The sequence below is a fragment of the Onychomys torridus genome, chromosome X (genome assembly GCF_903995425.1).
Source record: "Onychomys torridus chromosome X, mOncTor1.1, whole genome shotgun sequence".
In the NCBI taxonomy this organism is placed as follows: domain Eukaryota; kingdom Metazoa; phylum Chordata; class Mammalia; order Rodentia; family Cricetidae; genus Onychomys; species Onychomys torridus.
The window spans coordinates 20,246,924-20,271,752 of record NC_050466.1 but is presented as its reverse complement, the minus strand read 5'-3'; the positions used below and the strand labels follow the sequence as shown (position 1 = coordinate 20,271,752).

General features: G+C 39.7%; 2 protein-coding genes across 2 annotated transcripts; one reads left to right on the top strand and one right to left on the bottom strand.

Annotated features, from left to right (window-relative positions):
• The first annotated feature begins 1,123 nt into the window (after positions 1-1,123).
• Positions 1,124-12,890, top strand: LOC118574033 (paired mesoderm homeobox protein 1-like). The gene is made up of 3 exons (XM_036174630.1): positions 1,124-1,497; positions 11,416-11,461; positions 12,666-12,890. The coding sequence occupies exons 1-3, from the start codon at positions 1,124-1,126 to the stop codon at positions 12,888-12,890; spliced, it is 645 nt and encodes a 214-aa protein (XP_036030523.1).
• Positions 12,891-16,942: 4,052 nt separating this feature from the next.
• Positions 16,943-21,252, bottom strand: LOC118573644 (rhox homeobox family member 1-like). The gene is made up of 3 exons (XM_036173923.1): positions 20,867-21,252; positions 18,218-18,263; positions 16,943-17,131 (listed from the first exon to the last, which is right to left on the bottom strand). Exons 1-3 carry the CDS (start codon positions 21,250-21,252, stop codon positions 16,943-16,945), a joined length of 621 nt encoding a protein of 206 aa, XP_036029816.1.
• Between the last annotated feature and the right edge of the window lie 3,577 nt (positions 21,253-24,829).

Below are 24,829 nucleotides of genomic sequence, written 5' to 3'. Positions count from 1 at the left end.
CAAAGTCCATAGTTCTAGGAAAGTCTCTAAATGTACAAACCTTGCTTTTTGGCTTCTGTACTTTGGTTTCTGGCCAACTGTTCTTGTTAACTGTAGTCTGTCAACCAAAAATATGGTTTTTGTGCTTAAAAGGTCACCCTGAGAAAGGTTTGGGGTCCCAAATTCTTAAACTCCTGTCCAAGCAGTTTTCTCTGTTGGATACTCCACAACATGTACAAAAATATATATGATTGTACTATTGTTAAAATTAAAAACAAATCTTCATAGTTACACACATGTGCTTCCTTTTTTCCCCCACAGAATTAAATCATGGTCTAATTTGATTTTCTAGGATGTAATGAATCAGCCAATATTTTTCAGAGTTGATCATTATTTTGATTTCATAATTTCCAACAATGAAAATGATGCTTCAAATAATAGTACAAAAAGATGAAGGTTTATTTAGGACCATATCAGAAAAATCAGAAATTATATACTAATATGATAGTTTAATTATCTTTTTTAAAAAGATATATTTATTTATTATGTATACAGAAGAGGGCACCAGATCTCATTACAGATGGTTGTGAGCCACCATGCGGGTGCTGGGAATTGAACTCAGGACCTCTGGAAGAGCAGTTGGTGCTCTTAACCTCTGAGCCATCTCTCCAGCCCTAATTATCTTATTTTTATTGATATCCTGTCTCCATCTTTCAATCACCTTAAAGTGCATTCTCAGGCATCGTCAAGATCCTCTCTTAGGCCAAAGGAAACTCCTCATCTAAGGATCAACTATTGGTCGGTTTCTCAAATGAGTCAGAAATTTAGCATTCTGCTTCAAGCAGCTTTTTAAAATTTTTTTTTTATTATATATATATATATTTTTTTTTGCCACACTGCTTATGGCAAGTGTTGTTATTCCATGGGGTGGCTCCATACACAAGTTTGTGCCCACACTCCACCTCTTGGGTTGTAAGTTGAAAGCCAATAGCAGCGGTGGAGAGGGGCACGTGTGCATGCATAGAGGGACGTGTGCAGCCTGGGGTAGCAATTAAAGCCTGGGGAATCCAGAAAGCTCCTCAGGGGGCTTCAAGGCGCACATCTGCGGAAGCCACAAGGGTGCGCCATCTGACGAGCTCAGGTCATGGCACGCAAGTACTTCTACTTCGACTACGACTATTATGGCGTGAGCTTCTATGAGGAAGAAGTAACGACTGAATCTGAAAAAAGGGTGATCTGTGCAGCGAACAGTGGCAGCTTTGACAGTGGAGTCATAGACACCCTGAATAAGCCATACTTTGAGGGCCTCCAGAGCTCTGTAGACAACCACAGCTACCAGGGCTGTGACATAAACGACCGTCAAGACACTGAGCAAGAAGAACTGGAGGTGGCCAGGACTCTGGAAGATGAACAGCCATCATTCAGGATTCGTCAGAGACCATATAGATTCACGCCTGGACAGCTATGGGAACTGCGGGCAGTCTTCGAAGAAACTCACTACCCAGATGCCCTCAGAAGGTGTGTACCAGGTCTGTCCTTCAGGTCTTGGGGCTCCTTTCCCCCTCCTCTGACCTCTCCTCACTCTTGTTAAAGGTTTTTAATGTTTTTGAGATTCAGCATATAGACTCACTCACACTAAGTATAGATTTACCCCTGAGGTAGAAGCTCCTCGAGGAGCTTCAGGGCAAAGAGCCTCGGTGGGCGCCACAGGAGTGCGCCCTCTAGCCAGCTCAGGCCATGATCTCACTCTGAGGAAGAAAAAGCCATTGAACCTGAGCAAAGGGGTGACCTACACAGCAGCAGGCAGTGGCGGCTTTTGCAAAGGAGTCTCGGACTCCTTGAATGAGCTGCATTGTGGGTGCCACCAGAGCCCTATAAGCGAACACGACATCTTTTTTAGTTTTGTTAAAGCGGGGTCTGAGTTGTGCAGGCTGACCTTGAACCAATCATGACGTATTTTCATGGTCAAATGTCTTTAAGAAGGTCGTCTTCAGCAGGGCAGTGGTGGTACAGGCCTTTAATCTCAGCATTCGGGGGCAGAGCCAGGCAGGTCTCTGTGAGTTGAAGTCTAGCCCGAGCTAGAGAGTGAGATCCAGGACAGGCACCATAACTACACAGAGAAACCCTGTCTTGGAAAAAAAAATGTCTTCTTCTCCTGTCTAAGTGTGGGTGTGTTTTGAAGTGAGTTACCAATGTTCAAATATGCTGCCTGATTGCATAATGCTTTCTTCTCAGGATCATTTCTTTCAATACACAGAAACGTTAAAATTTATTAAACATTCAAATTTATCTATTTTATGTGTATTGCCTGTGTGGGGCCTGCTTTTTGTACATAAAATTTTTCAGAGATCAAATGTCCAGAGAATGAAGACTTCCATGCCCCTATAACATTATACCATTCTGGCAATCAGTTTGTGTAGTTAGTTGTACCTAGTGGCACAGGTCTATAACCTCAGCCACACGAAAGGCAGATCCAAGAAGATGGAAACTTCCAGGTTTATCAGGGCTCAGGAGGATGCTCAAGGCTAGCATGAGCAGCTTAGTGTGATTCAGTCTCAAAATAAGACTGAAAAAATATAAATACAAATATAAATATAAAAACATACAACTCAGTGGTAGGGGTCTAAAGTACAATTCCTAATGCCATAAAAATATGTGTAATTTGTATGTGGCAGATTTAGGCATTTGTTTCTTTAAGAGTACATTAATAATGCTAGACCACACAGCAGTAAAAGCAGCCTTTAATTTTCAGACAAGGTAAAAATCACTTCTTTTTTTCTCTCTCTCATACATTACATCACTATCACAGTTTCCCCTCCCTCCACTCCTCTCATACGTCCACACACACCTCCCCTCTCCACCAGATCCACCACGCCTCCATTTCCCTTCAAACCACGTCTAAATAAAGCTCCTTCTAAGGATTATTGAAAAGTCTACTTGTAGAGGTGTGAGGGAGATAGTAATTTTTAAAATTTTTATGAAAATTACTTTTCTGTAGCCATAGGTTTTCTCCGTTCCCAGCCAGTGGTCCTAAAGCTGCTTATAAAATAATCACTTAGAGGTTTAATATTATTACAAACTGTATGGCCTATGTCAAGCCTCTTGCTAGCTAGCTCTTATATCTTAAATTAACCCATTTCTAATAATGTATATTTAGCCATGTGTTCTATGGCTTTACCAGTCTGTTGGCATGTTGCTCCTTAGGTGGCAGGCTGGTATCTCTCCGGACTCTGCCTTTGTCTTTCCCATCTCTCTTCTTGGATTTCCCACCTGCCTCTAGGCTGCCTTGCTATAGGCCAAAGAAGCTAATTTATGAACCAATGAGAGCAGCATATATTCAGCATATAAAAAGACATTCTCCAACACTTCCTCTTTTATATATAATCAAAAAGGAAGGTTTTATCTTTAATATAGTAAATAAACAGTTTTATCTTTAATATATAGCAAACAGTTATCAAGCAAGAATTACAGTTACAGTATCTAGTCTATTTGTATTTGGCAAAATTAAAGAAAATGCTCTATCAAAAAAGAAAATACTCTATCATCTATCTTATTTCTGTGAGTCAAAATTTTAATATTTAATTTATCTTTTATCACAACCAAGGAAAATTATAATTATAACTCTCTAGTCTTCAACTACATCAAAGACCCTAGAAGGATATAATATTACCTAAGTAAACAGGAAGTGCTTTGTAAGCAGCTTCCAAAATTCTGTAAATGACAGAGACAGCTGGCTACCTGGATAGTCTCTCAAAGTACCTCTGCAATGTTGGGGCATCCATTCTTTAGCCTACAGGCCTAGAGTCTCTCAGTTGCTTCTCCCTGTGTCCTGCAGAATGTCTGGCAGTCTCCTCTGTGAAGGAGGAAACTAAAAGATCATCTTGCCTTGTTTTGGCAAAATTTAGTGGTCATTTTTCCATGAGTCCTGTATGTTCAGCTGATACAACATTTTGTCAAGCAGTCCAGGCAAGAACAGTTTCTTGCCCAAATAGCTAACTTTTAGCATAAGGGATGCAAATTCCATGTGGAATTTCTTTGATGCCCATCATCTTCTTGGAAGTAAATTGATGCTGCCAGGAGCAGATGTATCTCATTGTCCAGAAAGTCTAAGTTTTTAAATGCCAGATTCAGGAGGTCTTTTGAGTCTTTGAATATTATCTATCTATCTGAAATGTATCTCTGCATATCTAGAAAACATAATTAATATGACTGTAAGTTTGACTATTATAGATGACTATTAATTTGTACTTTTTAATTACATATATTACATTTTAAATGAGCTGCATAAGCATAATACCCTAAACAAGAGTAGAAATGCACATGCAGTATAGCAAAATTAACTTTAAATTTTTATCAATAAACTAAAATCCATAGCAATGTAAAACATTTCAAATAAGTTGTTGCTCTTTAAAAGTAGCTTCAATAATGTATCCTTTCGTCCTATCATATCTATATCCCCTTTTCTTCTTTAGAAAGAGATTGCATTGATAATCAACCTCCTTTAAATAAAAATAAACATTTATAAACAATATTTTGGGCATAGCTTCTCATACTACTTCCAATGCTGATTGGGGACACTGGTAATCTTATGGGGATCCTAAGAAAATTAAGAATTATAGTTAAATCTTGACTGTACTAGTCTGTGAGGCTATATTGCCCTTTCAGGTTGTCTTGGTTGATCAAACCATATTAGCTTTGAAGCAATTCACAGGTTCTCATCTTCTGTGGAAACAAAAGCAGAACCTCTTTTCCAAAGCAACCTATCCTTAGACACAAAATTTGAAGTCAAGATACCTTTAAAATATATATATTGGTTTAACTCAACAGCCTTACAATCAAATGTCTTTCTGCAGTTAAAAAATCCCAAAGACAATATAATCCAGACTCTTTGTGTAATTTCCATCTTTATGTGGCTTAATTTTTATATTGCTTTTACTGTCTCTTTAAAGATTTTATTTTTTAAATTTTCTATTTCTTTACATAACTGTCTATTCTCCTTTTCCTCTCTCTTCCAAGCCTATGTACATTTTTACACACATTGTAAACTGTTTAGAGGTTTATTCCATCTGAATCTGTCTTTTATGTATTTATAATCCTTCTCTGACCAGAAGACATGTTAAATTGTTAAACTGTGTGGCTAGGACAAAAAGCAGCATCCTTGGCTGTTGACTCTGCTCACTTCAGCTTCCCAACATGGAGGAGATACCCAGGAGAGACACACTTACCTCGCTAACTCTGGGGTCCATGCTGCTATCAGATAGCATGCAGCTGGCTCATAAACCCTTTTTTTGTCTGTATGAGTAAAGGTTAAAACCATCATGCAGCGTGTTGTGCAGCTTGGATATGCCACTGTGTACCGAAGCAGGAATCTATCATGCTGTGCTCAAGCCCAGATACTATGACATCTCTGTACCTTGGTGTCCCTATATCTCGGCCCACATGAGATATGAAGTAGGAAGCTGTTTTGGACTCTGCTTGAGAATCTCTTATTAAGTTTTCCCAGGTTTTAGGTGGAAACTTAAGAAAACACTTTGGGTAGCCAAATGTAGCCATAAGTTTTCTTCAGTCCTGCCTGGTCCCATGGTCCAGCAGCCACTTATAAAATAATCACTTAGAGGCTTAATATTATTTACAAACTGTATGGCCTATGGCAGGCCTCTTGCTAGCTAGCTCTTATATCTTAAATTAACCCACTTCTAATAATCTATGTTTTGACACATGTTCCATGGCTTTACCGGTCGTCTGGCATGTTGCTCCTTGGGCGACAGGCTGGCATCTCTCCAGACTCTGCCTTTCTCTTTCCTGTCTCTCTCTTTGGATTTCCTGCCTGCCTCTAAGCCGTCTTGCCATAGGCCAAAGCAGTTTATTTATTTATGCGAACAACATATATTCACAGCATACAGAAAGACATATCCCAGCACTTTTCATACAATATATTTTAATCATAGTCTTCCTCTCTTCCAACTGTTCCAATATCCTCCCTATCCATTCAATTTCATGAACTTTCTCTTTCGTAAAAGAAGAAGACAAAACAAAACAGGAAAACAACAACAACAACAAAACCAAAACCTAAATCAAAGCAAACAAACTTAAAAAAAGAAAACAAGACAAAAAATAACAAAACAAAGCAAAAGGTACACACACACACACACACACACACACACACACACACACACACACAAACAAACAAAAAAAACTACTCCTAGACATGGGACCTGCCCTGGAGTGTTGTGGTGATGATGGTGTCTTTTGCCACACAGAAGCTTTTCAGTTTCTTGAGGTCCCATTTATTACCTTTTAGTCTTATGGCCTGTGCTATCCATATCCTGTTCAGAAAGTCTTTTCCTGTGTCAGTATGTTCAAGGCTGTTCCCTACTTTCTCTTCTATCAGGTTCAGTGTAACTGATTTTATGTTGAGGTCTTTGTTCCACCTGGACTTGGGTTTTGTGCAGGGTGATAGATATGCTTCTATTTGCATTCTTCTACATGCAGTCATCCAATTTTAACAGCACCATTTGTTGAAGATGCTGCCATTTTTCCAGTGTGTAATTCTGGTTTCTTTTTAAATTGTGTGTTTGTTTGTGTGTGTGTGTGTGTGTGTGTGTGTGTGTGTGTGTGTGTGTGTGTGTGTATTTATGTCTTGGTCTTCAATTCTATTCCATTGGTAAACCTGTCTGTTTTTATGCCAATACCATGCTGTTTTTTTTATTGGTGTAGCTCTGTAACCCTACTTGAGATCTTTGATGGCAATACTTCCAGCCATTCTTTTATTATTGAGGATTATTATGCTATCCTGGGTTTTCTGTATTTTTATGTGGATTTAAGATTTTTAAAAATTTCTATGAGGAACCATATTGGAATCTTGATGGGCATTGCATTAAATCTATGACTGTTTTCATAATATTAATTCTATCAGTCTATGAGTATAGGAGTTCTTTTCATCTTCTGGTGTATTTCATTTCTTTCTTCAGTGTCTTAACATTTTTATTATATAAGTTTTTCACTTGTTTGGTAAGAGTTTTCTAAAATATTTTGTATTTTTGGGGCTTTGTAGAAGGTGCTATTTCCCTGATTTCTTTTATAGTATTGTGTCATTTGGATATTGCAAGGCTACTGATTTTTATGTGTTGATTTTGTATCCTGCTACTTGCTGAAAGTCTTTATCAGGTATAGAAGTTTCCTGGTGGAGTTTTTCGAGTCTTTTATGTATTCTATCATATCACCTGCAAATAAAGAATGCTTTGTCTTCTTCCTTTCCAAGTTGTATCCCCTTGATCTCCTTCAGTTGTCTTATTGCTCTAGCTAAGACTTGAAGTGCTATTTTGAATAGATATGGAGAGCATGGATAGCCTTGCCTTGTTCCTGATTTTAGTGGAAATACTTTGAGTTTCTCTCCATTTATTTTGATGTCAGCTATTGGCTTGCTGTATATTGCCTTTATCATGTTGAGGTATGTCTCTTGTGTCCTTGGTCTCTCCAGGACTTTTATCATAAAGAGATGTTGGGTCTTATCAAGGCTTTTTCTGTGTCTAATGAAATTATTCTTTTTGTCTTTTAGTCTGTTTATGTGGTGGATTATGTTTATTTATTCATGTATATTGAACCATCCCTGCATCTCTGGGATGAAGTCAACATGATCACAGTAGATAATTTTTTTGATGTGTTCTTGGATTCAGTTTGCAAACATTTTATTGAGAATTTTTACATGTATGTTCATAAAGGATATTGGACTATGATTTTCTATTTTTGCTAGTTCTTTGTGTGGTTTTGCTATTAAGATAATAGTGGATTCATAAAAAGAATTAGAAAATGTTCTTTCAGTTTCTATTTGCAGGATAATTTGAGGAGGGTTGGTGTTAGTTCTCTTTTGAAGGCCTGGTAGAATTCTGGACTGAATCCATCTGGCACTGAGATTTTTTTGGTAGGGAGATTTAAAATTACTGCTTCTATTTCACCAGAAATTTAAACTGTTATTTCATCTTGATTTAAATTTGATAGGTTGTATATATAAGAAATTTATTCTCTTTAAGGTTTTTCTAGTTTGATGGAATACAGATTTTAAAATGTTTTTATGATTCTCTGATTTCCTTAAAGTCTATTGTAGTTCCTCCCTTTTCAACTCTAATTTTATTAATTTGGATCTTCTTCCTTTGTCATTTGGTTAATTTAGCCAAAGATTTGTTGATTTTATTGATTTTTTTACAATGAACCAACTCTTTGTTACACTGACTCTTTGTAAGTTTTTTTTTTCTATTGCATTGATTTCAGTCCTGAGTTTATTTCTTTGTGTCTAGTCTTGTGGGGTATTACTTCTTATTTTTCTAGAGCTTTCAAGTGTGTCATGAAGTTATTAATATGGGAGTTCTCCATTTTTTACACAGGCACCTAGTACTATTAACTTGCCTCATTGTGTCCTAGAAGTCTGGGTAGTTTGTGTTTTCATTTTCATTCAATTCTAAGTTTTTAAATTCCATCTTGATTTCTGTCTTGACCAAATTTTCGTTCAGTGGTGAGTTGTTCAGTTTTCATGATTCCATATAATTTATGCCGCTTCTATTGTTGATATCCAGCTTTAATCCTTAGTGGTCAGATAGGATGCAAGATGTTATTTCAAATTTCTTATATCTAGTAAGACTTGCTTTGTGTGCTGGTGAGACACAACATCTCAATATTTTCTCTATTTTTGAGAAAGCTCCACGAGATACTGCAAAGAAACTATATTCTTTAGTGTTTGGGTAGAGTTCTCTGTTAGGTCCACATGATTTGTGACATTTTTTTTCTTTTAAATTTTTAGTTTTTTTTTTTAATTTTTGAGATTATAGTTTAATTACAACATTTATCCCTTTCATTTCCTCCCTCCAAACCCTTCCATATACCCCTTCCCATTCTCCTTCAAATACATGGCCTCTTTAAAAAAATCAAATTGTTTGTGCATTTATACATTTGTGTGTGTGTGTGTGTGTACATATATATTCCTAAATAGAACTGTTCAGTCACTATAATGCCACCTGTATGTATGTTTTTGGGGCTTTGAACTTAGATAGCCAATTAGAATGCTCTTTCCTGGGGAAGGCCACCTCTCCCATTTCTAGCCTTCTTCATTTGCCTATAGTTCTTTGTGTATGGTTGAAGCCTCATGGGCTTCTTTCCCTCTAGTTTGGGATATTCATTGGTGTCATCCTTGTTCAGCTTGCCTTAGGTGTTGGAATGTTTTGTAGATGTATCTTTGGGACTAGGCTCCACAACTCTGCATATTGATTGGTTGTGGTTTTCTGTTAGTGGTCTCTGTCTGTTGAAAAGAGAAGCTTCCTTAATGAAGGGAGAAGACTACACTTATCTGTGGGGATAAAGATGATTGTTTTAGACTATTGTTAGGGACTATTCTGGTTTATTAAATTAGTGGTATGTTGTTAGTTAGAAGTTTCTGTTTAGTTTGTGTCTAGATGACCTGTCTATTGGTGAGAGTGGATATTGAAATCGCTCACTATCACTATGTTAATATGTGATTGTAGCTATTTTTTTTATGAACTGGGAAGCCCTTGTGTTTGGTGCATATATGTCCAGAATTGTAATTTTTTCTCTTGGTGGATTTTTCTTTAATGACTATATAGTGTTCTTTCCCATCTCTTCTGATTAGTTTTGTTTTGAAGTCTGTTTTATCAGATATTAAAATAGCTACACTTGCTTGCATCTTAGTTCCATTTGCTTAGAATAACATTTCCCATCCCTTTACCCTAAGGTAACATCTGTTCTTGGTGGTGAGCTGTGTTTCTTGAATGAAGCAGAAATATGGATCCCATTTTCTTATCAAATCTGTTAGTTTGTGTTTTTTTGAGGGGGGTGGAAGAGTATAGATCATTAGTATAGATAGTTATTAATGATTTGTGTTTATTGATTCCTGTTATTTTGTTGTGGTGTAGGATTTCCCCTCTTTTGATTAACTATTCTGAGATTATTTATTCTTTGTGTCCTCTTGAGCATAGTTAACACTCTCTTCAGCCTGAAGTTTCCTTCTAGTGCCTTCTATAGAGCTGGATTGGTGGGCAGAAATTGCCTAAATTTGTTTTTAATCTTGAAATATTTTTTCTTTCTGTCAGCTGTGATTAGTAGTTTTGCTAAGTCTAATAGCCTGATCTGACATCTGTGATCTCTTAGAGTTTCTAGAACATCTATACAATCCCTTCTGGCTTTCAGACTCTCTATAGAAAAGTTAAGTGCTATTCTAATTGACCTGCCTTTACATGTGTCTTGGTCCTTTTCTCTTGCAGCTTTTAGTATTCTTTTTGTTCTATATGTTTAGTGTTTTGATTATTATGTGGCAAGGGTATTTCCTTTTCTTGTCCAAGCTATTTGGTGTTCTGTATGCTTCTTGTACCTTGAGAAGCTTCACTTTCTTTAGAGTGGGTACGTTTTCTTTTATGGTTTTGTTGAAAATATTTTTGGCGTCTTTGAACTAGGCTTTTTTTCCTTCTCTATACCTATTATTCATAATTGTGGTGTTTTAATATTGTCCCAGATTTCCTGGGTTATTTATGCGTGGATTTTTCTTTTTAATATTTAACATTTTCTTTTACTAAGATATCCATTTCTTCTACCTTGTCTTCAAGACCTGAAATTCTGTCTTTTGTGTCTTTTAATCTGTTGCTGAGGCTTAGATATGAGTTTTTTGTTTGGCATCCTGAGTTTTTCATTTTCCTTTTTATTTCATTTTGGGTTTTCTTTGGTGATTCTATTTCTTTGTTAAATTCTACTTTCATGTCTTGAATTGCTTTCACTATTTCACTCAACTGTTTGTGTTTTCATGGTCTTTAAGATATTTATTTGTGTCTTCTCTAAAGTCTTTGAACATATTAATAATCAGTGTCTTTTAAGTCCTTGTCTTGTGTGTCAGCTAAATTACTTTTATTACAGCCTAACACAATAGAGTTGTTGACTTCTTAAGGAAGCATATTGTATTGATTCATGTTTGTGCTTTGGTGCTGGGACCTAGGCATCTGAAGTTACAATGTTTGGGGTGTTCCTTGGTGTAGACATCTGGTGTCATCTTTTTTGGGTGGGTCCTTTGGTTCTAGCTGCTGTAAGGCTAGTTGTGAGGTAGCTTTGCCTCATCCAAGTATGGTGGCTTGGGGTCCTTGGTAGAGTTGTTGTGCAGGTTGGTGAGGAGTCACAATGGAATGGAGCTGGGCTAGAAAGAAAGGATGAGAGGGGCAGTGGGAGAGAAGTGGAGGAATTCTGGGTCAGCACCAAGAGCCTGAGTCCCTAAGGGATTGGGGTGGGGTGAGAGAAGGGCCTCCTGGAGGCAGGCTGCAAAAGAAGTAAGAATAACTATGGAGAGAGAGGTATTAAATTTTAAAGTATACATGGCATATACTAACTGCAGTTGATTCCCTGCCTACTATGGGATATTCAATGCTTGTCATTTTTTTCTCTCCACAGAAAAGAGCTAGCAGAGCTCATAAACGTGGATGAACAGAAAGTGAAGGTCAGTCAGTTGATGTATTAGTTTACCACAGTGCTGATCTCAGACCTGCCTCAGGCATGTGCAATTGCTGTATTTTTTCCCTGTGTGTTTTATGTTGGTAAATAAGATTTGGACTAAATGACCTTGGCAAATGGAAAATGGAAAAGGGAAACTTCAGCTGGTGTTTCTACCCCTTGACTGGCAGTCACATGTGTTCCTAAAGTAAAAGCAAACCAAAATAAACAGCGTCTTCACCTCTCTCTCATATATATATATATATATATATATATATATATATATATATATATATATATATATATATATATATATATATGTGTGTGTGTGTATGTATGTATATTATGTGTGTAGCATATATATTTTCACATATATGAATGTATATACATATATATTAGCCATAATTAACATTTGACTCCTTGTGACACACAGGAGTATTTCACAGGGGTCTTCTGTTGGGCATCATTTTGAATCTCAGGGTGACTTGGAAATGATCACGTAGTTGTAGGGAGTATCTGGGTAGCAAAAGATCATGTGTGCACTTGGTAAAAGAAATAATGAATGAAAAACTATGAGGGAAATGGAATAATTGCTCTTTCATAAATTAAGGACTTTCCATATTACATAAGACAAATGTGGAAAGAGAGCTTCAAGTCCAAGAGGGTGAATTTCTTCATTTCTTTGAGAAGGTTTTGTAAAAGTGATCCAGACAGTAGCAGTTCTAAATGTAAGTTTCTTGTATTATTATATCTTGTGTCCAGGACAAACATTGCCTCAAATTCCCACTAGGGTGGAAGAGTTGGTTCTTGGCTGCAAAGGAAGTTCATGATTACCTTGGGATGCATGAGACTGTGTCTAATGGAAATGTAAAAAAAAAAAAAATGACTGTAAGCCTATGCACAGAGAGCTTGGCACATGGCTCTAATTGGGTAAAGTTGTGGAGAATAAAGGGTGTGGTATTATGTGCTATGTGATACTTTGCTTTGCTTTTCTGCTGGTGGCATGCAAAACAGGAATTAAGAAACTGTAGGCAAGTTCTTGCCCATACACGACTGTTAGCTACAGCCATGCAAAGCATGTGAGCACCTAAAAACGGCATGGTGGGTTCAAAAGAGATTCATGGGGGCAAATGATACTCCATGATGTGTTTACCCATCACAGCAGCAACTGCTAAATATGTTAATCTAATCCTCTCTCCCTTTGATTTCAGGATTGGTTTAACAACAAGAGAGCTAAACTTAGGAAGAATCAGAGGGCAATAATGACAAACACACATCCCCCTCCTACCAAGGAAGACCTCGCCATGAAGACTTTGGTGGAGTCCAAGAATATCATCATTCTCCAGGAACAAGTGGGGGATGGGCTCGTCTGGTCTCAGCAGGACTTTGACATCCATGCTGGCCAGGACATCCCTATCTTTCCCCACTTACATTAGCAATAAAGTACAGAATTATCCATTTACTCCTTGTGCCCTCCACAGAAAGGCTGTTTTATTACAATTTCTACAGAAGGCAGCACAGAGCAGGTGAGGGGCTGGAACACATAGTGGTCACTCCCTTCCTGGCAGTGAGGGAAGTCTCTGCCTGAGCAGCTTTCATGGGCAGTACTGTCCTGGCTTCACAGTCTGCTGCAGCCTCCCAGGGGCCTGTCAGGAGCTCTGCTGGGATTTGTGTGACCAGTGTCTTAGCCTACTGATTCCCCACATGCTGTCTGTGAAGAGGCTCTTGGGGGAAGGGGATGTGAGCAGAATCAGGAGGCCATGAACAAGAGCATCGGGTACTGGCAGCAGCAGTTGTTGTGTGTGCCTAAGAAGCAAACATCCAGCACAAAACAACAGATCTGTCCAGAGCTAAATGAGGAACCAGAAACTCAGGGATGGGAAGGTTACCTGGTCATTACTAATGACCCCGAGAAGTTAAATGGCCTAGAGTAGAAGCAGCAGGTGAGAGTCTGGTATGCTATAGGTGTCTGGTTAAGGTACCCTTAGGCAACCTTATAGGCTTGAAGTTCCCCTGCTGTCTGAACAGCTCATGGGTGCCTTTTTACTCATTATTGACTTTATCCTGAAGGTGGGCTTTGCAAGATAGCCTTTCCCCATGCATATAACAGCACATTAGGACCACATTTGAGACTTGCAGTCTCCTGAACAAGAATAATATAGGATTAGAGAGGAGTTGTAAGGGGCAGATGCACAGTTCATTGTCAGATGTCAGAAAGCAGAGTTTATTTCATCCTCTGATAAGACTCTGAGATGTAATTAAGGTCTTAGTACTGCTCATCTAATTCTGGAAGAAGCTGACAAAAACACTAAATTTGAGAAGAGAAAATGGACTTAGCTGATTGTCTGCCATGACACACAGCTGATGCTCACTATGGATGAAATGGATAAGGCATGTGGTGTCACATTCTAAATGTTCTAGTTGCCCATGGCTTTCTGGATGTAACCCACACCATAGAAAAACATCTATACCTGAACAAAACCCCATAATATGATTGAGCAATGAGAAAGCATCACCTGCACTCACTCTACAAATTCTAGTCTCAGTGAATTGCTTATTTGTTTTTTTTTCCATAATCACATTAACTAGATCATAGGTTAAACCCATTCCTTTCCACCGTTCAGTTCGGGCATGGCTTCACATCAAGAAGCCACAACAAGGGAAAACTGGAAGAGAGTAATGTTCATGCATGTACCGCATAGGAGTCAGGACATTTTTATGATGGGCATGGAGAAGCCTTAGAGGACCATCCTGGCACCTACCATGCTAATGATTTCTGTGATTGACAATGAGGCTGACATTCTCCAGCATGGAGCCCCTTTAACATGGCCTGAGGGACTTCCCTGAGAACAGCCTGCCTGTTGTGTAAGCATTACCTTCACTCTGAGGGTAGCGGGAGCCCTAATGGACTAGTGTTGCTCCAACCTGTGCTGTGTCTGGAGGACACACACTGGAGCCCTGGTGTTAGATGGGAAAATCTTACAGCTTTGATAACAATTTCACAGCTAACCCAGACACATTTTTTATTTTTTTTGTTTTCTCTTGGTATCTCATCTGTTTCCTGCCTAGAGATTTTTGGTGAAGGCAGCTCTTGACACTTTGGATCATTTACACAAATCATCACAGGACTCTGCAGAGTCAAGAATTGAAAGACAGTTCAGCACACAGCTGACATTTCAAATAACATGGAACAGTTCTTAGTAGTCTTTCACAAGGCTCGGCGCTGCTCAAATCCTGCTCCAGGGAGCCATAATTCCTTCCAGATCAGTGAGCAAGCTCTGCAAGCTCTCTTGAAGTTCCCAGAATTAAAGACCATGAAAACCTGGCAGACTCCAATTTCATTCAGGAATAATGTCTAACGTGGAGTTTGTGCAGGCAGGGAAGAAGGGATACCTAGAAATTTCTAGGGCATTGAGGAAGGGCTTTGCTGAGATACTAGAGTGTCCTCCACTCTAAACTCTTAACATTGTCTACACAGCCTTCCATTTGTTCAAAACAAACCAGTAAATACCTCAGCACAACATTCTATAAAATTAAAATAATAGAGAGCAACTTTTAGAAATTTGGCCAACATTCACCACTGTAATGGTTAAAAAGTAGCTTCATTTCAAAAGTTTCAAACTAAGTTACTGTGTGGGAAAAAAAAAACTTAGGAGTCAGCAGGACCTTATTCTTAGCCCATGGACTGTTAACTACAGGCTATCTGGACCATGACCCTATGGTCAGCCCTGTCAGCAGTTAAAGTCTTGACAGCAATCTAAAGAGGAAACTGATCCCACAGCCACCTGGCTCATTTCCCAAAATTGTTCCCTTTCCTCTTACTGTGTAACTGTGATCCTAAAATACTAACCATACACCTATTATGCTTATGTAATCTTGCTTAACCATTGTTTGCTCAGAAAACAAGCAAACAAAAAAGAAAAGCAAAAACAACAACACCAAAAACATGATAATGCCTCACATAGCAGAAAAATCCGCAGAGCTGAGACAACTGTGGCTTGTGCCTTTAGACACTCCAGCCCTGTCTTCCCTCTTTGCAGCAGCTCTTAGATGGGCAGAAGGTGGGTTGTTGTTGCAACGTTTCTAAAAGTAAACTTGTTTTTTTTTATGATTACTTTTTTTTATGTGCATTGGTGTTTTGCTTGCATGTATGTGTGAGGGTGCCCATTCCCCTGGAACTGGAGTTACAGTTATGAGCTGCCATGTGGATGTGGGGAATCAAATCTAGATCCTCTGGAAGAACAGTTTTTAACCTGTGAGCCATCTCTCCAGCACAAAGTTGTTTTGTTGTTGTTGTTGTTGATGCTGTTTGCTTCCTTCCTTGCCTGAGGCCAGGCCATAAACAAGCTGTGAGGGGCAAGGTAAGGCTTAGTTATTTGTTTGGGTTTTTGTGGATTTCAGAGAAATTTTGAGTAGGATGTAGGAATGTGAATTTTCTGGTTCCTGAATCCACCACAAGTGAATTTTTTTTTATCTTTAAAATTAGAAGAAGTTTTGTCTGGTGGTCTTTCCCAGGTGGTCTTGAACCCTGTAACACCATCTGCATGTTTTAATGTACATTTTGAATGAATTTTATAATAAATTAAATTATTGCTCACTTTAAAAAATTATGAATAGAAATCTAATTCCCATAAGCCGGGTAGTGGTGGCACATGCTTTTAATCCCAGCACTTGAGAGGCAGAGGCAGGTGGATCTCTGTGAGTTTGAGGCCATCCTGGTCGACAGAGTGAGTTCCAGGACAGGCACCAAAACTACACAGAGAAACCCTGTCTCGAAAAACCAAAAAAAAAAAAAAAAAAAGAAAAGAAAAGAAAAAAAGAAAGAAAGAAAGAAAAGAAATCTGACTCCCATTGTAGAACAAGTAGTTGTTGCCAAGCTACAGGAAATATAACAGATGCCCACCTCCCACTTCTACTCTGGGATCCTTCTCTTTCCTGGACACTAGTAACTAGGTTTCCCTACCCCTCTCTGGCTTCCTTCTCCCATTCCCTCCACCATTCTGTGTATACCCTTTCAGCTCCTCACCGCCAACTCGGAGTTGTTGTAGAGTTTTGTGTGCAAAGTTTTAGCCTTAAAGCCTTGTCATGACTATTGCTCCCAGTGTCAGGTTCACCCTCATGGCTTCTTAGTTCTGTGGACATTCCTGCTCTCCAGGATGTTCTTCATGAGGAAGAGATGCTATGCCCAAGGAGACTGCATGGCTGATCCCCAAAGTAGTGTGGTGACAGTCGCCTAGAAAGCCACAGCAGAGTGAAGATAGAAGCCCATTCTGCATATAAAAGCTGTGTGGCCACCATATTCGCTTATCTTTTTCTGCTGAAGAATAGAGGCCATTTATTGTCCAAATTTTGGGCTTCTCTTCTGGCCTCCATTTAGCAAGAAGCTGAACAAAATGTTTCATTCTGTGGGAACAAGATGAGAAATGCAACTAGTATTTTGAGAAATCTGATCTTTATTGCTAGTATATGGGACAAGACAGTGTTTTCATCACCAGCAGGATTGGCCAAGATGTTGCTGGCACAAGAGGAACCCTTTTGGTTCCTCAGGATCAGAGGCGCTGTCAGAATCTTCATCCATCTTATGGGAAAAGTTGTTCAGGGTATCAGATGTGTCACTGCTGAGTAGTAATTCTGTCTGCCTTTTCCTGTATTTAGCCCTCTGATTTTTAAACCAAGCCTGAAATCAGATGAAGATAGAGGCTGGTTTATCATACTGAGTAGTTAATATTATGGTGGGAAAACATATGCAACTTTATATGGGACTGACATTCTTCCCTTCACAGAAGAATAGACTTTACAATTCCTCACACACTTTTCAAGACTGCAAGTATTACCCAGGGTGGAAGATGTGCTCACAGCTCAGGAAATCTTGGTTTCCATCCCACCACCACTATAAACCAGCAAACAAATTGTCCTAGCACACACAACAGCAGACTCACTCTTCTGCAGAAGCCTTTGGAAAACCAGCTGTATGCTAACTCATGGAAACTATCAGGGTTATTCTGTAGACAGACTTTCAAAACTGTCAGTCCTTGCCTTCTTTGCAATTAAAGAATTGTGGCAATAGCTCAGAGTTGACACAAGCTATCAACCTGGGGAAATTAAATTCAGAGCTGCATTTGTCCAGGCCATCTTACTAAATGTTACAAAAGAAAATCAGAAGAGCCAGCCACAAGGGCTTTTCAGCTCTTATCCCACATCCTTTTCACTTTGATTAAACAATTTTCCTCATTGTGTATAAAGACAAGCCATCCCCTGCTCCATATTTATCCATTCACTCTTTTAGCTATATGCATGTATTTAAGTAACAATTAAAATGCCCACTAATGCTTCTTGCCATCACATGGGCATTCGCATGGCAATCCTGAGTTCCAACATGACTCCAGACAGAACTACTATGCAGAAGATCTTTTTTTGTCACACATAGTTCAGTATTAATTATGGGATATGCAGGTGTGTATGACATACATACATCAGTTATACCTATATATGAAATATTTAGACACACATAAACACATTCCTTTCACACAGAGAATGGGAGACCCAGTTTCTTTGTTTTGATCTCCTTTGGGAAAACATATTCCATTACTTCCAGAAATGGGGAAGAAACACTAGCTGGAGTCTACTTTTTCAAACAGACTCTACTCTTGTTTGCCCGAATAAAGCAGGCATAAAGGACAGAGGAGCTCCGGGTGTGGAAGACAAGGCCATGCCTGTCCCGAAGCAGGTCTGAGATGCAGTGCCCTGCTGAGTCTCTACTGACCTTCACCTTGTGTTCGTCCACATGAATGAGCTCAGCTAGTGCTTTTCTGTGGAGAGAAAAAGACAGAGGTGGGGTTAAGGAAGGTACACCTGTATGATTTCTCCACATTGTTATCTTGCTATCCCTGCCCCCACCTCAGCAAATACTCATTTCATCATTTTTCCCAGATAGGACTCTTTAGAAGTGACTTCATGTTGTTAAAACACTAACTGTTGTTTTAAGAACTCCCTAGTGTAGCCAGGGAGATTGCTCAGTGGGTAAAGGGACACAATGACATCCCTGAAGACCTGATTTCAATCCCTGGGCCCCACAGGACAAAAGGAGAGAACAGACTCTCTCAGATTTTCCACTACATGTTCAGCTGTTGTGTCATGCTCACACACATACTATTGGAAGTAAAATTCTAATAAGGAACTGGAGTCGAGAAATACACTGATAATTGACTATATCATTTGTATTTGTTTACAGCAGTGTTCGTTCGTTTTCTCCTGTGCAGCTTCTCATATGTGGATATTGGGTATGGGTCTAAGTCCAGGAAGACATACTTGTAGGTCACTCATCTTGCTGCAAAAATTATTTCAGTCATTATATATATATATATATTTACCATATATATATATATATATATATATATATATATATATATATATATTGCATAATATTACACACACACACACACACACACACACACACACACACACACACACACACGAAGACATGGAAAACACAGTGTTCCAAAGGGCAGGTCGAGTAGAGTTGGGTGGAAATTTGGGAGTCTCTTCTCTTTGACCTTGTTAAGTGGGAGATTTTCTTATTGTTTCTGAGGTTATGCTGCCTACTAGGTCTTTCTGGCTCACCACATTGTGGTGGTTTTTCCTGTGTCTGCCTCCCATTTCGCTGAGGAATGATGGGATTTAGGTGCCCATCAGGACTTCTGGCTTTCTAAATGGGTTGTGAGAACAAACATCTTCAGGCTTGTGTTTTAAGCACTCTTACCCTATGAGCCATCTCTTTAGCTCCCATTTTATTTATTTATTTTTGGTTTTTTGAGATAGGGTTTCTCTGTGTAGCCTTGGCTGTCCTGAAACTAGTTCTGTAGACTAGGCTGGCCTCAAACTCACAGAGATCCGCCTGCCTCTGCCTCCTGAGAGCTGAGATTAAAGGTATGTGCCACCACCTCCTTTATTTTTTGATACAGCATCTGCCACTAGTCCCATATTCACTGTGATCCTTGGGGATCTGGCATGTGCTCAGCTCCCCAGAAATAGGATTTCCTGTGGATGGTTTTTGGCATTTCCACAAAGGACCAGAGTCACTGACTGTTCAAAGAAGTAAACATAGAATTAATAAACCCAGCACTTCAGTTTCTTGGCATATACCACAAAAGACTTAAAACTTGTAGTTAAAGAGGTATTTGTCCACAGAAGCAAAGCACAATTCATATGGGCCGTAGACTGAACCCATCCAGACATTCCTTCACAGGTGGTGAGAAAAGTAAGCAGAATAGATATGCAAAGATGCCTTTGCAACGTTCCGCTTCCAGAACATAAAAATTCTGCCACATGAGGAGCACACTGATGAGCATTGAGAACATTATGATGAGACGAACATGGTACTGTGAAAAGGGCAAGCTTTGCATGATTTCCTTTGTGTGTGGTGGCTGAAGCAGTCAGACTAGGGATGAAAAAACGAAATAATGCAATAGTCTAGAGGAAGGGTCGGGGACAAAGGTTTAATAAGCACAAGGTTCTGTTTTAGCATCATAAAAACACTCTGAAAAGGCTTTCCCAAAAGAGTTTTGAAAACTACATACTCTGCTCTTTAGTCTTGGTATTGACAGTGACTTTTATGTTTCTTTAAAAAAAAAAAACAACAAAAACTGTGAAATCAAAGAGACACCCACCACGAGCATTATGGAGGCTTGTTTCTTTTCTCTTTTTCAAAAGTGCACGGAAAGTTTGACCTTTAACCGGCATCGAAAGTTTGACCTTTATCCTCAGAGGCCATTCGGCTGAAGATTGTGTGGTTTCGGGGCCAAGGGGTAAGGCGGACAACTCAGGCAGCAAACTGATCTCAGCTACTGAGGAGGATGGGGCAGGCTTTCAAGTTCGTAATTTCAAGCACTGGTTGGGCTAAACAGAGGGCAAAGTTTTTGTTTTTGTTTGTTTGGTTGGTTTTCTTGAGACAGGGTTTCTCTGTGTAGCTTTTGGTGCCTGTCCTGGATCTTGCTTTGTAGACCAGGCTAGCCTCAAACACACAGAGATCCTCCTGGTTCTGCCTCCCTGGAATTAGAGGTGTGAGCCACCACCTCCTGGCTTCATACTCTGTCTTTTTTTTTAGCTGAGGATTGAACCCAGGGCCTTGCGCTTGCTAGGCAAGCGCTCTACCAATGAGCTAAATCCCCAACCCCATACTCCGTCTTAAGCTGCAAAGTTACATTCCGATTCCATCATACTCTGTCTTAAGCTGCAAAGTAATGGAATCGGGATGTAACTCAGGGGAAGAAAATTGGCCTAGCATTTTTCGGGCTTCTGAGTTCAATACTCAGGAGACAGTATTTTTTTTTAAATGAAGAAGCAGAGGTCAGGAGAGAGTAAAAGAGCCCAAAGTCCTGGAAAATAGTGGATTCCTTAAAAAGCATGTACATACCTTCGGAGTGCATCAGGATACTGGGTTTCTCGGAAAACCCTGTCCAGTTCACAAACTTGCCCATAGGTGAACTTGTGGTGCTTTGTATGCTTCTTGCTGGAGCAATGAGAAACTCCTCCAGCTGCTTTCCCAGGCCCCTCCATACTTCTCCATCCAGGCTCATTGAGGCTGCCTCGCATTTTGTTCATTTCATGGTTATAGTAGTGGTCATATTTAGGTTTCGTGTGGTCTTTACCGCCCAGCTCATGCAGGGCTCCTACACCTCTTCTGAAGCATCTGCGGGATGCTGCTGAAGTTGCCCTCTGCTGAGATTCGGTCTTTATTTCTTCCTCATAGAAGCCTACCCCATAATAGTCGAGGTCGAAGTAGAAGTACTTGCTCTCCATTACTAGAGCTTCCAGATAGAGCCCACCGTGGAGCACCTCCCAGTTCCCGGGCGAAAATTGTTACAGCAGGCTGCGCATGTTCCACAGCACACATATACGTGCTCCTGGGTGTGGCTAGTTTGGGCGCGGAAGTGGGGTGTATGTTTGGGCGTAAAGAGGTGGGTCCATCCCAGGGGAGGATACAGTAGCCATTAGGAGGTGTGGCAAAAGGGCTGCTTGAAGTAAAATGCTACCTTTATGATATCTTCAAGAAAGAGGCCCCGAGTTGGACCTGGATTCAGGCATCAGCCTAGGTCTCAGAGAGGACCCTGGCAAGGACTAACAATGGGTTTTAAGGCCATTTGAAGGCAGAGAATAGAGTAGGAACCAAAATTCAAAAGAACACTGTGTCTAACTTGGGGGACATCTCATGGCCCCACCTTCCAGTATCACAGCCCAATGTTTTCCCAGCTGGGAATTAAGATGGTATTACAAATTAAGGGCCTCTTCTCCATATCTCTTTGCAGACACTGAATGCAGAGTTGGCTTGGTCCGTCTAGACACAGGAGCAGAGATGAAAGCATTTTACTTGGTGAGACCCAGTACCAAACCCCCATGATCACTGTGAGAAAATCTAAATATGCTAGATTTTTAAAAATAGAATGTTTGTCAGAATTTACCTGTAATATCCTGCCTAGGAATGATCTCAGACAAACATGCTGACATATCATGGAGGTCTTGCCCTCTCTATGTTGCAGGGAATATTAAAACTTCAAATTGAGAGAGCATTTGAACAACTCTCTTAGAACATTTTACACAGAGGCTAAAGAAATACATATACTAGGCAATTTTCTTTTTTCTTTTTAAAATTTTTATTATTATATTTTACATCTGGACCAGTTTCCCCTCCCCCCTCTCTGCCAAGTCCACCCCCCTCCCCAGCCCTGTGCCTCCCCCTGCCACCCTTCTTCTCTGTTTCTTTCCAGAAGAGGGTAGGCCTCCCAAGTATATCAACCAAACATGGCATATCAAGTTGCACTCAGATTAGGCACTGTCACTAGTATAAAGGCTAGATATGGCAACCCAATAGGAGGAAAAGGATCCCAAAAGCTGGCCAAAGAGTCAGACAGGCCCTGCTCCCACTGTTAAGTGTCCCGCAAAAGGACCAAGCTATATCACCATAACATATATGCAGAGGGCTGACACACACAGGCTACATGGTTGTTAGTTCAGTCTCTATGAGCCTCTATGAACCCAGGTTAGTTGATTCTGTGGGTTTTCTTTTGATGTCCTTGACTCTCTTCCTTCCTCTCTTCAGCAGGATTCTGAGAGCTTGGTCTAATGTTTGGCTGTGGGTCTCTGCATCTGTTTCATTCAGTTGCTGGATGAAGCCTTTCTGATGACATTTGGGCTAGATACTGATTTGTGAGTATAGCAGAATACCGTTAGGAATAATTTCATTGATTTTTGTTTTGCTAGTCATGTTTGGTTCTATCCTAAGGTCTCTGGTCTATCCAGCCTCTGGGTCCTGGTGCTCCAAGCAGTGTCAGGAGTGGGCTTCCTCTTGTGGCATGGGTCTCAGCTGGACCAATTGGCCACTCCCACAAGTTCTGTGCCACTTTTACTCCAGCACATCTTGTAGATAGGAAAAAAAATGCAGGATGAAGGTTATGTGGCTGGGTTGGTGTCCTAATCCCTTCACTAGAAGACTTGATTGGTCACAGGACATGGCCGGTTCAGGCTCCAAATCCTCTATTACTAGGAGTCTTCGCTAGGGTCACCCTCATTTATTCCATTTAATTTCCCCTGCACTAGGTTTCCATCTTGCCCCCCAAATGCACCCCAAATCCACTTGTCTCTCCCAGCACCGTCTCCCTTCTTCTCTTCTCCATTCCATCTCTCCTGTTCCCATCATCTCTCACCCTACCCATCCACTTGAGATATCTATTCTATTTCCCCTTCCCAGGGAAATTCATGTGTCCCCTCCCTCCAGCCCTCCTTGTTTACTTAGCCTTTCTGGGTCTGTGGGTTGTAGCACGGTTATCCTTTACTATGCAGCTAATGTCCACTTATAAGTGACTACATACCAAATTTTTCTTTTTATGACTCTGTTATTTTACTCAGGATGATTTTTTCTAGTTCCATCCATTTGCCTGCAGATTTTATGATGTTATTTTTTTTAACAGCTGAGTAATACTACATTATGTAAATGTACCACATTTTATTTATCAATTCTTTGGTTGAGGGACATCTAGGTTGTTTGCAGTGTCTGGATATTACGAATAAATCTGCTATGAACATAGTTGAGTGTCCTTGTAGTAGGATGGATTGTCCTTTGGGTATATGCTTAGGATTGATATAGTTGGGTCTTGTGGTAGGTTGATTTCCATTTTTTTTTTGAGAAACCTCCATATTGATTTCCATAGTGACTGTACAAGTTTGCACTCCTACCAACAATGGAGGAGTGTTCCTCTTGCTCCACATCCTCACCAGCATGAGCTGTTACTGGTGGTTTTGATCTTAGCCATTCTGACAGGTGTAATATGGGATCTTGGAGTCATTTTAATTTGCGTTCTTTAAGTGCTTCTTGTCCATTTGAGTTTCCTATGTTGAGAGTCTCTGTTTAGATCTGTATTACATTTTATATTGAGGTCTTTGATTCATGTGGACTTAAATTTTGTGCAGGGTGATAGATATGGATCTATTTGCATTTTTCTACATGCCATCATCCAATTAGACCTACACCATTTGTTGAAGATGCTTTCTCTTTTCCATTGTATAATTTTTGGCTTCTTTGTCAAAAATCAGTTGTGCATATGTGTATGGATTTATGTCTGGAGCTTTGATTCTATTCCATTGAAAAACTTATCTGTTTTCATGCCAAGACCATACTGTTTTTATTGCTGTAGCTCTGGAGTACAGCTCAAAACCAGGGATGGTGATGCACCAGCAGTTCTTTTATTGTACAGGATTCTTTTAGCTTTCCTGGGTTTTCTGTTTCTTACATAAGAAGTTGAGTATTGTTCTTTCAAGGTCTGTAAAGAATTGTGTTGGAATTTTGATGATATTGCCTTGAATATATAGATTCCTTTAAGTAAGATGGCCATTTTTATTATGTTAATCCCACTGATCCAAGAGCATGGGAGATCTTTCTATATTCTGATATCTTTTTCAATTTCTTTTTAAAAGACTTGAATTTCTTGTCATGAAGGTACTTCACTTGATTGGTTAGAGTTAAACCAAGATATTTTATGTTATTTGTGGCTATTGTGAAGAGTGTTGTTTGTAGCTGGAGAGTTTCTCTTCAGGTCCCACCAAACCCCTGCAGTCCTGCAGCCCACTTATAAAATAAACACACAAATGCTTATATTATTTAAACTGTTTGGCCTAATGGCTCAGGCTTCTTGCTATCTAGTTTTTACATCTTACATTAACCCATTTCTATAAATCTGTACCTTGCCACGTGGCTCGTGGCTTACTGGGATCTTGCATCATGCTTCTCATGGCAGCATCTCCTGACTCAGCCTTCCTGTTCCCAGAATTCTGTTTTCTGCTTGTCCCACCTATACTTCCTGCCTGGCTACTGGTCAATCAGCAT

Coding starts and splice junctions, on each gene's coding strand:
- LOC118574033 (XM_036174630.1), top strand. CDS start 1,124: ATGGCACGCAAGTACTTCTACTTCGACTACGACTATTATGGCGTGAGC. Junction 1,498..11,415: donor TACCCAGATGCCCTCAGAAG/GTGTGTACCAGG, acceptor TTCTCTCCACAG/AAAAGAGCTAGCAGAGCTCA. Junction 11,462..12,665: donor TGGATGAACAGAAAGTGAAG/GTCAGTCAGTTG, acceptor CTTTGATTTCAG/GATTGGTTTAACAACAAGAG.
- LOC118573644 (XM_036173923.1), bottom strand. CDS start 21,252: ATGGAGAGCAAGTACTTCTACTTCGACCTCGACTATTATGGGGTAGGC. Junction 18,264..20,866: donor TATCCTGATGCACTCCGAAG/GTATGTACATGC, acceptor TTCTCTCCACAG/AAAAGCACTAGCTGAGCTCA. Junction 17,132..18,217: donor TGGACGAACACAAGGTGAAG/GTCAGTAGAGAC, acceptor ATCTGATTTCAG/GCTTGGTTTAAAAATCAGAG.